Source organism: Chiloscyllium plagiosum, chromosome 2, assembly GCF_004010195.1.
Source record: "Chiloscyllium plagiosum isolate BGI_BamShark_2017 chromosome 2, ASM401019v2, whole genome shotgun sequence".
NCBI lineage: Eukaryota > Metazoa > Chordata > Chondrichthyes > Orectolobiformes > Hemiscylliidae > Chiloscyllium > Chiloscyllium plagiosum.
The window spans coordinates 128161979-128177529 of NC_057711.1; the positions used below are offsets into that span (position 1 = coordinate 128161979).

Below are 15551 nucleotides of genomic sequence, written 5' to 3' on the forward strand. Positions count from 1 at the left end.
TTCATGCAGTTTTTGAGCAAAGTACAATGAAACTTTGCAAGTACAAATTCACCCCACAAAATACATGTGTGCATGTGGGTCTTTGTCTGTTTGTCTGTGTGTGTGTGTGTCTGTCTGGGTTGGGGGTTGTGAGTGTGAGAAAGTGTATGTATGTGTGGGTGTGTGTGGGTGTGGGTGTGGGAGTGTGTGGGTGTGTGGGTGTGGGAGTGTGTGGGTGTGAGCGTGAGTGTGTGATGCAATGGTGGTCACCTGTACTGTGACATGAACCCAAGGTCCCGGCTGAGGCCCTCCCTATGGTTATGGAACTTGGCTAACAGCCTCTGCTCAGCTACTTTTCGCTGCTGCCTATCCCGAAGTCCACCTTGGAGGATGGTCACCTGAAGGTCAGAGGTCGAATGTCTCGACTATTTGTCTCATTCTTGGACACGTGCATCTCCATCAAGGATGGGACACCTCGGCACCACACTCTACCACAAACCCACAGACAACCTCACAATGCTACACTTCTCCAGCTTCCACCCAAAACATATTAAAACAGCCATCCCCTATGGACAAGCCCTATGCATACACCGGATCTGCTCAGATGAGGAGGAACGTGACGGACACCTGGAAGTACTCAGGGATGCCCTCTCAAGAATGGGGTACGATGTTCAACTCATCGACCGCCAGTTCCGATGTGCCACAGCAAGGAACCGTAATGACTTCCTCAGGAGACAGACACGTGCTGCAACCGACAGGGTACCCTTTGTTGTTCAGTATTTCCCAGGAGCTGAAAAATACGTCATGTCCTTTGTGACCTACAACACATTATCAATGAGGATGAGCACCTCACCAAGACCTTCCCCACATCTCCACTACTTGCCTTTAAACAATCGCCAAACCTCAAACAGATCATTGTTCGTAGCAAACTGCCCGGCTCTCAGGACAACTCCATACAACCCTGTCACTTGCCTTTAAACAACCGCCAAACCTTAAAAAGATCATTGTTCATAGCAAGCTGCCCGGCTCTCAGGACAACTCCATACAGGCCTGTCATGGTAGGCGCTGCAAGACGTGTCGGAGTGCGGACATAGATACCACCATTTCGTGTGGGGACACCTCCCACCTTGAAAATGGCAGGCACTCATGTGACTAAGCCAACGTTGTCTATCTTATACGTTGCAGGCAAGGATGCCCGGAGGCATGGTATATTGGGGAAACCGAGCAAAGGCTATGACAACGGATGAATGGGCACCACACAACAATCAACAGACAGAGTGTTCCCTTCCAGGAGGGGAACACTTCAGTGTTGAAGGGCATACGACCTTGGAACTTCAGGTGACCATCCTCCAAGGCGGACTTCAGGACAGGCAGCAGCGAAAAGTGGCCGAGCAGAGGCTGATAGCGAAGTTCGGTACCCATAGGGAGGGTCTCAACCAGGGCCTTGGATTCATGTCACACTACAGGTGACCACCATTGCAATTTACACACACAGATACTCTTCCACACACACACTCTTACACAGGCACTCCTATACACATGGACACACATATACACAGATGCACACACACACACACACACACACCCTTACGGACACACACACTCCCACACTCTCACATGCACCCCATCACAGACTTAAGACACTCCACACTCACTACACATGTACACATACACTTTCTCACTCACAACCCCCAACCCGGACACACACAGACAGACAAAGACCCACATGCACACATGTATTTTGTGGGGTGTATTTGTACTTTCAGGGTTACATTGTACTTTTCTCAAAAACTGCATGCATTCATGTCAAACTCTGAGCTCAAAAACTGCATGAATTTATCTAAAACTCCATTATCTCGCTTTTCAGATTAGAATCAATCTAAACATCAGGTCATAGACAGAGAACATATTGTCTAGCTATCACCATTGTTAACAGCTAACCCGAGAATGCAACTTTAAAAAAAAGGGTTTTGGGATTTACACATGAAAGAAGTGAAATTATCATGGTATTCAAACAGATGAAAGACTCAACAGACAATCAATTTTTCAATGTATAATTTCAGTTACATCTCTCTGTAAATTTTTGCTATAAATTCTGTGTGTTAGGATTGAGTCCTCCACTACCACCTGATGAAGGAGCGGCGCTCCGAAAGCTAGTGTGCTTCCAATTAAACCTGTTGGACTATAACCTGGTGTTGTGTGATTTTTAACTTTGTACACCCCAGTCCAACACCAGCATCTCCAAATCAGGACAAAGTTGCCCACCTGATTGACACCACATCTACAAGCGTTCACTCCTTCCACCACCAATGCTCAGTCACAGCAAGTGTGTACCATCTATAAGATGCATTGCAGAAATTCACGAATTGTCCTAAGACATAACATTCCAATGCCACAATATTATCATCTGGCAGCAGCTGCACAGGAACACCACCATCTGCAGGTCCCTCATGATCCAGATTTAGAAACAAATTGTCAATCCTTTGGTTCAAAACCTTGGAACTTCATCCCCAACAGTATTGAGGGTGCACTTACACCAAAAGTTCAAGAAAGCAGCTTATCATCAACACAATAAACGCTGTCCAACCAGTGATCACTCAAATGAATAATAAAACTGATATTAATGTGAGGCACTTTTACTCTAGAATTTATGATTGAACTCTACTCCAAAGAATAATTGATTAAACTAACATTGAATTCACAGAATTATGTGAGATATATTTAGGACAAGTCTTGCTTTCTTCTATAAAGATATAAGTTTTCATTCATTTTATGATTCTATGATTTTACATTATTCTTTATATCAATTGGTGGATACAGACTGTGCATTCCCAGTGAGGGGTTTGCTAGAAATACAGTAAAACTGTGTCAGCACAACTCAATGCCCCTCCCATAAAGGCAAAAAGTACAGCAACAATCATTATTTGGTCTCCAGTCAAATGCTGGTCACAGTCTGAAAAGGAGAGTGTCTCAGATTGAATTTTGTCCAAACATCTGTGATGAATGCCACCCATCACCAATAGGTGTTAATGCAGCCAAATACTGACAGCAGGCTGCCTTGTTTGGGCAATATGAAGTATGTATACTGTTCCCACAAAGCTCCCTTGTGCATGATATAGTTGTACTTAACAATGTCACCAGATGAGAAGTGTTCTGTTTTGTAACACTGTCAACCTCCATGTGATGAACAGAACACATGAGAAAGGGTTTTCAAAGCATGCACATTGAAAGAAGCATAAACTTTTCAAACATTCAATGGTTTGGTTCAGTTACAGTAATTTCTTAATTGAAAAGTATACGTTGGAGGGATAAAATAATAAATATGGCAAGATCTGAAAAGGTACTTTCAACACAAAACCATTTGAGAGGGAAATTCAAAATCATATTCAGTCCAATTTATTATTTTTTGTTTATTTTCTTTTTCATTTTAGAAACTACAAATCATACAGACATGATGATGGCTCCAGCAGTACTGGCTGCTTTCCTGAATGGCTAGTCTCAGTTTGTGAGCATAGATGATTCTTGCACTGGTCAAAGAAGTTGCAGAAAAGCTGTACTTCAATTTACATAATACCTTTCACGACTACATAAAATGCTACACAGCCATTGAAAGACTTCCGAAATGTTATGACTGTTGTAACACAGGAGCGTCCCAGTCAAACCTGACCTGTCTTCACCCATATCCTTACTTGAATTTTTCAGCTGGGAGAACAGGAATGTCTGATAACAATTAATTGGTTTGTAAACCTTTGACCCTTGAGGCACCTAGATTCAAACTGAGATAAACAAACAGTAAAGGCTTGGGGTCCAACCTGTCAAAATTGCTGGGCCACTTGGCTCAGTTCCAGTTCATTCTTTTCATTAAAACAGCAAACAAAAGACTTCAACTGAAACATGTAGTTTTCAACTGTTATTATTGTCACATGTAACAAATAGCATTGAGGGGCAGATTTTAAAAATTAGCATCAGGTATCACAAATTTGGACATGGAAGTAAATGAATCACATGATTTCCAGTGCATTCTGACCTCTGTGCCTTACTTTAAAATCAAGCAATCTTTCAGCTTCTGCCCCCCAATACACAGCAGTGCTTTCTGGGAGAATTTAACAGAAAGCTAGAAAAGCTCGGAATTAGAGCATAGCAGGTCAATTAACTGCTAACTGAAAAAATACCACGATATATCCAGCTCGTAAGCACAAAAGAACATAAGAAACAGAAGAAAATGTCGGGCACCAAGCCTGCTCCAGCGTTCATTAAGATCATGGCTAATGTGCCTCCGTATTCCTGCAAGTGCCAGAGTTTATTGTTCAGGTAATCACAAGACACAATAATAAGTTGACTCACTCATAGCAATCAATCTCTTTCAAATCAGTCGATGACACAAGGCAAGAACGAAGAGCTGCATCTGTGATTTTCCTTCTTGCCCTGTGGGTTGTTACACCCAAAGTACATTGTAATCTCTTACTCAGAAACAACTTGCTGTATAATCTACCCTTATATGTTCAATGAAATAAAACTAAAGCTGCTCCAAAGAAATGTTTAATTCACTTGGCATTTTTTTCCTCTTCTGCTTTACATTCAGTGATAACACATTATGGATCACTTTGCAGCCTGTGCATACAATGAAATACAACAGAGTACTCTTATGACAGCATAACACTTGCCAACAAAACATGAGAATAAGCAGATTATAGACTCCAAACATCAATGGGTAGGGGTCGCAGCAGATTTTCAACAAGTGAGACGTTTGTCATAAAAATGTTGCTGAACATCCTTAAATTGTGACTCGACCATTTGATAAAAATGTAATTCCACTGTGAGAAATATAAAATGGAAATGGCAAGAACAGGTAAATGACTGGCCTTCATGATATCTGTCATAAGATATAATGGATAACATGATCCTTGGGAATAAAATAGGGGTCAGTTTGGCACCTGGTCAGGATGAGGCTCTAGAGCTGTCAGAAAGTGTTGCCGGGAAGAATGGGGGTGCATGGAAACTGCCTGTGCATGCAAAAACATCAAATTGTGAAGATATAGGTCAAACAATATCCAGATGGGAAAAATATCCAGCACACAGAACCTCAAATACAGGTCTATCTTGGAAAATCTGGACACTAGGTCAGTTTCTCTGTCCAAGTTAGTTTGCAGAAGTCTGTAAAATTGTAACTGAAATAAATGATCTTTTTTGTTACAATCCTGATGCAATCAATAATTGCATTTTTCAGTTACAGCTTTATTAGCTACATGGTTTTAGAAAAAAAAACTTACTGAAGAATCTCAGCAGGTCTGGCAGCATCTGTGGAGATACAAATAAAGTTTGGAATCCTGCCAGATCTGCTGAGTTTCTCCATCACTTTGTTTTTATTTTGGATTTACAGCATCTGCATTGTTTTGCCTTTGCTGTGATTGTAGCTATGAGAAAGTGAGGACTGCAGATGCTGGAGATCAGAGTCGAGTGTGTGGTGCTGGAAAAGCACAGCAGGTCAGGCAGCATCCGAGGAGCAGGAGAATCAACAGGTTTCAGGCCAGATGAAGGGCTTCAGCCCGAAATGCTGATTTTCTTGCTCCTTGGATGCTGCCTGACCTGCTGTGATTTTAGCTATGTTCACACCTCAGGAAGGAGAAAAGAAAATTTGACAGCATTCCCGGTGGTGAGTAAGTTTAGCACACCAGAATAAATCTAAGTCAAAAATGGTCCAGCACACAGCAACAGACAGTATATTACTGCCTCTCAGTGAGATTAGATTAGATTAGATTACTTACAGTGTGGAAACAGGCCCTTCGGCCCAACAAGTCCACACTGCCCCGCCGAAGCGCAACCCACCCATACCCCTACATCTACCCCTTACCTAACACTACGGGCAATTTAGCATGGCCACTTCACCTGACCTGCACATCTTTAGGACTGTGGGAGGAAACCGGAGCACTCGGAGGAAACCCACGCAGACACGGGGAGAACGTGCAAACTCCACACAGTCAGTCGCCTGAGGCGGGAATTGAACCCTGGTCTCTGGCGCTGTGAGGCAGCAGTGCTAACCACTGTGCCACCGTGCCGTGAGTTAGCAGAGGTGGTTCAGTTACCCACATTCCTGATACAAACAAGGTTTTTAACATATTGTTACGCAAAAAATTTTGAGACTCATTATAGGAGACAAGCAGCCTGGTCGCATTCACATGCAATTAATTGGTTCTCAGAAACCTAGAAAGCCTATTAACAGAAAAAAAATTCTCACAATGTGTGGTGTATTGTGTGATCAACTCATAAACTTTCCACATCAAAAACTCAAAGGAAAGTGAATAATGGAGGTTTTCAGTTAAGACTTCCACTTGTGCTTTAACTGAATCAGAAATAAATTGTGTTAATCCTGGTTTGACCTTTACATGGACAAACAAGCATGACTTCTGTCTGTGTGGAGCTCAAATTTCACCCTTGAGCTCATAGCAGAGATGCTGCGCTTTATGCTTATTGAGCCTCCAGTCTCATGATGACTTCGGCATCTGCCTGATCCTGACATAATTGAACAACAGTGTAAGGATGAAGGATAGTACTAGTGCTGAAAATGTGTGCTGAAAATGTGTTGCTGGAAAAGCGCAGCAGGTCTGGAAGAAGGGCTCATGCCCGAAACGTCGATTCTCCTGTTCCATGGATGCTGCCTGACCTGCTACGCTTTTCCAGCAACACATTTTCAGCTCTGAAGTCCAGCATCTGCAGTCCTCACTTTCTCCTGGAAGGATAGTACTATCAAAGATATCAACAAGTAGTCCCGTGTCAGTCTGCAGGCAGGACAGCTTCACTTACAGAAGTCAAAAACAACAATTAATGGGGCAAATTCCACCACTTGCTCTGGAGAGAGTACAGGGCTTCCAGCATTGATTGACCCTGACCCAACTATTTCAGAAATCCTTGGGTCAGTTCATTTCTGTATCTTTCTGCAGGACAAACAAGGGGGCTCCTTCAGCAAGTGGAAATGGAATCCAGGAAACTAGGGAATGTTAGTGTATGGGCACAGATTCTCAATATTGTTATAGGACTTAACAGGTCTACAGTCATTTAGAAGGGAACAGCTGTATGTGAGTCTTTCAGTAATCAAAGAGTAGGTTGTGAACCTCCAGCATAATGCTCATAAACAACTTTTGGTGAAATATAGTAAAGGAATAGCATCACATGTGAGGTGTCAATGAGGTGACCAAGTGAGTGCTCATGCTATAACCCTAAGATTTCTTTTTATTAATAAGCCAGTTTGATGCCATTAAAAATGACAAGCTTTAATGAGATGACATCACTCTTTGCTTCAACATTCAATTGTATTTTTGAAGATCCCAATTCACATTGATCACCAATCTGGTCCTCAACTCTGTCATACCTCTTTGTCCTTGCTCCTTTCCTGCTGCTGTCAGAATTTCACTGTTGTGTGAATGCTTACAGAATGCAAGAAGCACAATTCTGATCATCTTAAAGCATAAAAGACATATCAGAAATGACTTTGAGACTATTCAGACCCCTTGGCATCATGGTAGCCCACAAACCCACCAACATATTTAAACAGCAACTAATGAACCTAAAGGATCCATTAGATGCTATTAGCAAAACTAACATCATTTACAAGATACCATGCAAGGACTGTAAAAAAAACACTACATCGGACAAACTAGCAGGAAACTTGCCACCAGGATACATGAACACCAACTGGCCACCAAAAGACATGACCCACTATCACTAGTTTCCAAACATGCAGACAGAACTACACCACTCGGATGGGACAACACACACATCCTAGGATTTGCGAAACAAAGACACGCATGGGAATTCTTAGAGGCATGACATTCTAATCAGAACTCCATCAATAAACACATCAATTTAGATTCCATCTACCTTCCCTTGAAAAAAAAACTGGAAATGACATCATCTACCTTAAGAAACCAAGAGCTATAAATAAAGAGGCGGGGCATACCACCAGCTTTTCACCAGAGAGTCTCACTGATGATGTTACCTAGTCATGGTGATGACATGTATGAAACCTTCCAGTTCAGTGAGCTAACTTATATACTTAAAGCAAAATTACAATTCTAACATAAGAAAACAAGAAATAATAACAGTCCAGTTAGATGACAAGTTCTAATCCCCTAAAAGGTGCTGATAGTTTTGAGGTTATAGTCTACCCAAGCTGCAGGTGATTGGAAGTGAGTATCTTTGCACTCACCAGCATTTTGTGGTGTCAATCTGCATTCCTTTTCCATTTTGTTGTGAAAAATAACTCTCCTGCATGCTCTCTCTTGATTCACACTTCAGAGTATGCTGCTGTGGCTTTCTCACTGTGCCTGAACATTTTGTGTAAAGCTTTAGTTCTCTCCTTTCTCTCCAGAAGCAATCCAGAAAGCAACAAAGGAATATGAGATGGTCGTAATACCAGGCACCTTTGCCACTTGCATACATATTACATCGCTCATCTACTCCTCTCCATTCCAAAGAATTGGAGCAGCTGCTTTGGTCAAAGAACATAGCAGTGTGTTATGTTTTTTTGTGCCCTTTGCATGAGAAATAGTACATTTGGATCTTCCCTGCATCATAAGGTCCAGAAGTGGGGATGTTCGCCAATGATTGCACAATGCTCACAGCACCATTTACAATTCCTCAGATACCGAAGCAGTTCATGTTCAAATGAAACAAGATCTGGACAATATCCAGCTTGGGCTGACAAATGGCAAGAAAGATTCAGGCCACATAGATGCCGGGCAATGACCATCTCCAATTAGAGACAAGCTAACCACCACCCCTTGATATTCAATGGTGTTACCATCATTGAATCCCTCACTATCAGCATCTTTGTGGTTACTATTGATCAGAAACTGAACTGGACTCACCACATAAACTCAGTGGCTACAAGAGCAGATCAGAAACTAAGAATATTGCAGTGAGTAACTCACCTCCTGACTCCCCAAAGCCTGTCCACCATCTCCAAGGCACAAGTCAGGAGCATGATGGAATACTCCCACATGCCTGGACGGATACAGCTCCAACAACACTGAGCCATCGTGGGTGGCACGGTGGCACAGTGGTTAGCACTGCTGCCTCACAGCGCCAGAGACCTGGGTTCAATTCCCCGCCTCAGGCGACTCTCTGTGTGGAGTTTGCACATTCTCCCTGTGACTGCGTGGGTTCCCTCCAGGTGCTCCAGTTTCCTCCCACAGTCCAAAAATGTGCAGGTTAGGTGAATTGGCCATGCTAAATTGCTCGTAGTGTTAGGTGAAGGGGTAAATGTAGGGGAATGGGTCTGGGTGGGTTGCTCTTCGGAGGGTCGGTGTGGACTTGTTGGGCTGAAGGCCCTGTTTCCACACTGTAAGTAATCTAATCAAAAACACTCAAACAACACCATCCAGGACAAAGCAGTCTGTTGATTGGCACCACATCCAAAAACATCCACTCCATCCACCACTGACGCTCAGTAGCAGCAGTGTGTACTCTCTACAAGATGCACTGCAGAAATTCACCCAAACATCCCCAGTCGGTACCTTTCAAACTCCATGACCACTACCATATAGAGGGATAAGGGCAGGCAGATACATGGGAACACCACCATTTGCAAGTTCCCTTCCAAGCCCCTCACCATCCTGACTTGGAAATATATCCTTCACCATTCCTTCACCGTCACTGGGTCAAAATCCTGGAATTCACTCCCTAATGGCATTGTGGGTCGACCTACAGCAGGGCTGCAGTGGTTCAAGAAGGCAGTTCACCACCATCTTCTCAAGGGCAACGTGGGACAGGCAATAAATGCTGGTCCAGGCAGAGATGCCCACATCCCCCGAGTAAACAAAACAAGAATACCTGCAATGTGGCCCAGACAGGCAGAGGGGTACCATCCTTTCTAACCACAACAACAATGGAGGATTGTAGATCGGGACCACGTTGGCACGTGTGGTAAAGATGGTAATCATAGAGGACAAAGCACTCAAGGAAGCATTACAGTCAAAGCTATCTGTCAACATGTTGAACATGGAGTTCACTTGGAAGCCTCAGCACTGCAGAGAAAAAGTTTTGCTCTCTGAAGCTTGTTCTCATGATCTCTTTGGGTTGCTCTCACAGATTCAGATGCCCTCCACAGTACATCATCACCCTCCTGCTCCATAGGCCCAGATGGCAATCAAGGAACTGAAGAAGCATTGTTACATATCACAACCAAATTCTCCATCAGCAAAAGATAGATGGAACAACATTCTTGATTCAAAGACATCTTTTTAGCCTGAATGGAAAAAACCCAACATAAGTAGGTACAATTTCAGATTTACGCTTAGGAAATGAAGCCGGGTAAATTGATGAAACAACATTGTGTGACTGTATTATCGATAGTGACATAGTATATTATCACTGTGGTAAAATACAAAGGTGGACAGAAGCAATTATTCTAAATTGGAAAATAAATTTTATAAAGTTGAGACGTGATTTATCAAAAGTGGACTGAATACGGCAATATGAATACGGCTGAGATAAGCTTAGCGGGCAGGGTTAAGGAAAATCTTAAAGCCTTTTATTCATAGATAAGGAGCAAGAGGGTAATTAGGGAAAGAGTTGGCCCACTCAAGGACAAAGGAGGAAAGGTATGTGTGAAGTCAGCGAAAATGGGTGAGATTCTTAATGAGTACTTTGCATCAGTATTCACCAAGGTGAGGGACATGACGGATGTTGAGGTTAGGGATAGATCTTTGATTACCCTGGGTAAGTTGGCATAAGGAGGGAGAAAGCGTTGGTTATTCTAAAAGGCATTAAGGTCTACAAGTCCCCAGGTTTGGATGGGATCTATCCCAGGTAACTGAGACAGGAAATAGATGGGGTTTCAACAGATATCTTTGCAACATCCTTGAACACGGGGAGGTCCCAGAGGACTGGAGAATTGCTAATGTTGTCCCTTGTTTAAGAAGGGTAGCAGGGAAATCCAGGTAATTACAGACCTGTGAGCCTGACGTCAGTGGTAGGGAAGCTACTGGAGAAGATACTGAGGGATCGGATATATACTCATTTGGAAGAAAATGGGCTTATCAGTGATAGGCAGCATGGTTTTGTGCAGGGAAGGTCATACCTTACAAACCTAATAGAATTCTTTGAAGAGGTGACAAAGTTGATTGATGAGGGAAAGGATGTAGATGTTATATACATGAAATTTAGTAAGGCATTTGATAAGATTCCCCATGGTAGGCTGATGAAGAAGATGAAGTCGCATGGGTTCCAGGGTGTACTAGCTAGATGGATAGAGAACTGGCTGGGCAACAGGAGACGGAGAGTAATAGTGGAAGGGAGCTTCTCATAATGGAGACCTGTGACCAGTGGTGTCCCACAGGAATCTGTGCTGGGACCACTGTTGTTTGTGAAATGTATAAATGATTTGGAGGAAGGTGTAGGTTGCCGCATTAGCAAGTTTGCAGATGACACTAAGATTGGTGGAGTAGTAAATAATGAAGGGGACTGTCAGAGAACACAGCAGAATACAGATAGATTGGAGAGTTAGGCAGAGAAATGGAAGGTGGGGCTCAATCCGGATGCATTTTGGAAGATGCGATTCCAGAGCAAATTATACAGTAAACGGAAAAGTCCTGGGGAAAATTGATATACAGAGAGATCTGGGTGTTCAGGTCCATTGTTCCCTGAAGGTGACAGCGCAGGTCAGCAGAGTGGTCAAGAAGGCATACGGCATACTTTCCTTAATTGGATGGAGTATTGAGTACAAGAGGTGGCAGGTCATGTTGCAGTTGTATAAGACTTTGGTTCAGCCACGTTTGGAATACTGTACATTTCTGGTTCGCCACATTACCAAAAGGATGTGGATGCTTTGGAGACGGTGCAGAGGAGGTTCACCAGGTTGTTGCCTGGTATGGAGGGTGCTAGATATGAGGAGAGGTTGAATAGATTAGGATTATTTTCATTAGAAAGACAGAGGTTGAGGGGGGACCTGACTGAGGTCTACAAAATCATGAGAGGTATAGATAGGGTGGATAGCAAGAAGCTTTTTCCCAGAGTGGGGGACTCAATTATTAGAGGTCATGAGTTCAAGGGAGAGAGGAAAAGTTTAGGGGAGATATACATGGAAAGTTCTTCACATAGAGGATGGTGGGTGCCTGGAATGCGTTACCAGCGGAGTTGGTAGAGGCGGGAATGATAGTGGTCATTTAAGATGTATCTGGACAGATACATGAATGGGCAGGGAGCAAAGGGATACAGACCCTTAGAAAATAGGCAGCAGATATAGGTAGAGATACAGATTGGCACAAGCTTGAAGGGCCGAAGGGCCTGTTCCTGTGCTGCAAGGTTCTTTATTCTATGAAGGAAAATCAGTGGGAGGCACTCAAAAGCAAGTTTTGATGGCTACAATGTAGATATGTCCGTACAACAGAAAAGGTGGCACTGCCAAATCTAATGGAATCTTCCACAAATCAACAGGAAGACCATTTTTATTTTGCTTGTTTGTCTCTGGATTGTTATCTCTTTGTATGCAAGTGTTCACTGTCACCTTCTGTACACCAATTGACAAGAAATTGAGAGACAGAGGTGTCACCTACTCCAGCCTAGAGAAGAGTTTGATGTAAAACGTTGAAGTCTGCAGTCAATGACAATGTCACCCTCACCTTGCTCTGATGTTGCAGGTTTGCTTGCAATTGGTGGCAGATTTCTGTGAACACATCCTGAGAAAATGGAGGTTTTGACCACTTTGAGTAGTACTGGTGGGTGATGTTCCTCTTGGACTGCACAGAAACTCAGGCACAAACCTGAACTAAGTCAGTGCCTTTAGGTCACTGCATTAAAAAGTTAGTGGCTCCATACACTTAAACGAATGCGCAAAACAAAGATAATTGTTTTGTGGGGCTGGGGTGGAAGATCTTTCGTTTTACAGAAAAGATGTTCAGCTATGTGAGGTTAATAGCCAGTATTATATGGAGGTCTGTGATTGTAAATGTAATTGATACCTACAACTAAACCCATAATGTCAGAAATGCAGGGATATGTAGATTTTTTTAGCTGCTGTGTGCTTTTTAAATAAAATCATAAATTGCTCAAAGTTTTGACAGTTACTTCTTTACCAATGATATTCCAACTGAATCAGTGTCTTTCATCAAGCTTACTTCACACAACATCACTGAAAGTTTACCTCATGTGCAAGCTGTTCATTTCAGTGCATTGTATCTTCAGCTAATCTTAAACTGTACCTTAAACAGGACAAGCTTGTTAAAGGCCTGCACGTTGTGTGCTGCATTGCTCACAGGGAATATTTCACAGAAGTCCTTTCTATATAAACGTTACTATACTTTGATGCTTGTTCTTTTTTGCTCTCTTCATTTTATAAATTCTGTTATTCACATCACTACAAATAGAAGTGAATATTTCATTTGGGACTTAATAATACTAAAATACTCAACTAAAGTAAGATAACAGCATTTGCAAACAGTGGCCAATATTGTGTGATCAGATGTTGTCTGATTAAATCTCCAAAGATATTCAAGCAGGAGGCCAATCTTAATCAGCTGACGCATTTAAGCTTAATACGGGTTTCAGGGGCAGGCCATCAGTGCCTATACTTCTGCCTTGCCTAATATGTGGCTCACATACTTTCGGTTCCACTTCCCATGCTGGATACTTAGGCATCCATTATACACCTATAAAACAAGCAGTGCCAATAAATTTCTAGGATATAATTTAACCTGCATAACCGACTGAACTCCTGAGTTCTATAAAAACTGATATTACAGCTGGCAGTCATCTGTACACTGCTTACATGCAGACAGACAGCATAAGTGATCAAATCAAACCCATTTAAATGTTGCTATGGTCCAACTTTCTGGTAAATTGTCGAGTTATCAACCTTAAAAGGAAATGTCTTATGACATATGGGAACGCATACAGTTATATTAAAATACTGCTGTATTAAAAGCTAACAATGTGATAAATATTTCTTTACAGAACGTTTCCTTTATTGGAATGCAATTATGTCGACAAGTTGTTGACTTCCAAATTTACATAGGGGTTACATTTCTTTTGGTAGTATAGGACCAAACATATTTGCACTTTTTCACACAATCACTTTGCTCAATTATGTCAAACTGAAAAATAATGCAGACAGAAATTGTGCACCAATCTGTTTTCCAGCATGCCACCAGCAGAAATTAAAGGCTATCACTGCCATTTAAACACTTATTTTTATTTTTAACTCCAAGAACAAAAACAAGTGAAGAAAATGGCTGTTAAACTAGACATTTTAATTAAATTCATTAAAGGTCAACTCTCTGTTATATTAAATCGTTAATGTAAAATAAGGCAACAGCTGTGGATATAATTTCCATAGAAATGGAAGTCTAGTGTGTACGTACCTGAGAAATCTTTCCAGATCATCTCTGCTGCACTGGGACCAGGAAACATCCCCCAAATTCTGTCCTTTAATCCATTCCCCAGACATAATATGGAGGCCATCTGCACAGGATGGATGATCATTGTCATGATTCATTCCCATACTGAATTTGAAAAAAAGTTTAAAATAAATGCATATTGGTTTACTGACAGACACACAAAAAAACAGTACAACTGAAGAACGTTAATAGCAGGACATTTACAAGACATAAAACGTCCTCACATCAAATACCTCAGAGTAGGTCTTAAAAGGCAAGGCCCAACAGGTTTAGTGCAATTTCTTCAACCAAGTATCTTTCTGGATTTTATTTTTTAAAATTTAAATTGTATTCCTAGACACTATTTCATCTGGGTGAAAAAGAACATTTAACCTTGGTGAAATACAAGGTTATTTCCATCCTTACAAGTGACATAGAAGCAAGGACACAAATTGATACAGCTTGGATTTATTTTTTAAAACGTTATATTTATTATTTTGAAAATAGTCAAAATGAATTATGGAGCACTAGAGGATGGAGAAATTCTTGATTAGTTCAGAGGATTGCATTATAGTGTCCTATGCAGTAGAGTGCTGTGGTCACTCCACAATTACACATGGCATGTTAGACAATAGGACAACACAAAAATAAAATTTGGCCATATTATGCCCCAATTGTATTTCTGAGACCATTGTATCACACCAGTTATTTAATGATCTAATAGAACTCATGAAAAATTATTCTCTTCTACCTTTACAAAAGATGGCTGTGAAATAACTCCATAATATCTGCCTGTATTAATGAATCTATTATTCAAACCTGACAGTTATCTTTCAGGTGACAATCCCTGATTAAACAAACTACAGTGCTCCATTGAGAATCCACTGGGATAAATGACTACTCCAGAATTAGATGTAGCCTTCTGACAATGCTAATCAAATTGATGTTGCAATAGTAACATGGATTTAACACTGAACATGAAAATAACCTGTTGACTGTCACATTGATTGACTTAATCATGTTTACTGAAACACCAGTGATGCACTTACTGAAAAATCAAGAAGCAGAACCTATTATGTCATAGATATAAGCATATGTCAGGTATGGACAGGATAGATCGATGGAATCTTTAGAAGAGTATAAAGGCAATCCGAATATACTTAAGAGGGAAATCAGGAGGGCAAAAAGGGAACATGAGATAGC

At 41.6% G+C, this 15551-nt stretch overlaps 1 protein-coding gene across 2 annotated transcripts in view; it reads right to left on the minus strand.

The window, feature by feature from the left end:
- Positions 1-15551, minus strand: part of LOC122563838 (A disintegrin and metalloproteinase with thrombospondin motifs 19-like) — a 526911-nt gene that overhangs the window by 301319 nt on the left and 210041 nt on the right. For both annotated transcript variants that reach the window (XM_043718038.1, XM_043718033.1), the window contains exon 8: positions 14334-14474. In XM_043718038.1, coding sequence (XP_043573973.1) covers positions 14334-14474 — 141 coding nt within the window. The remainder of the gene's footprint in view (positions 1-14333; positions 14475-15551) is intronic.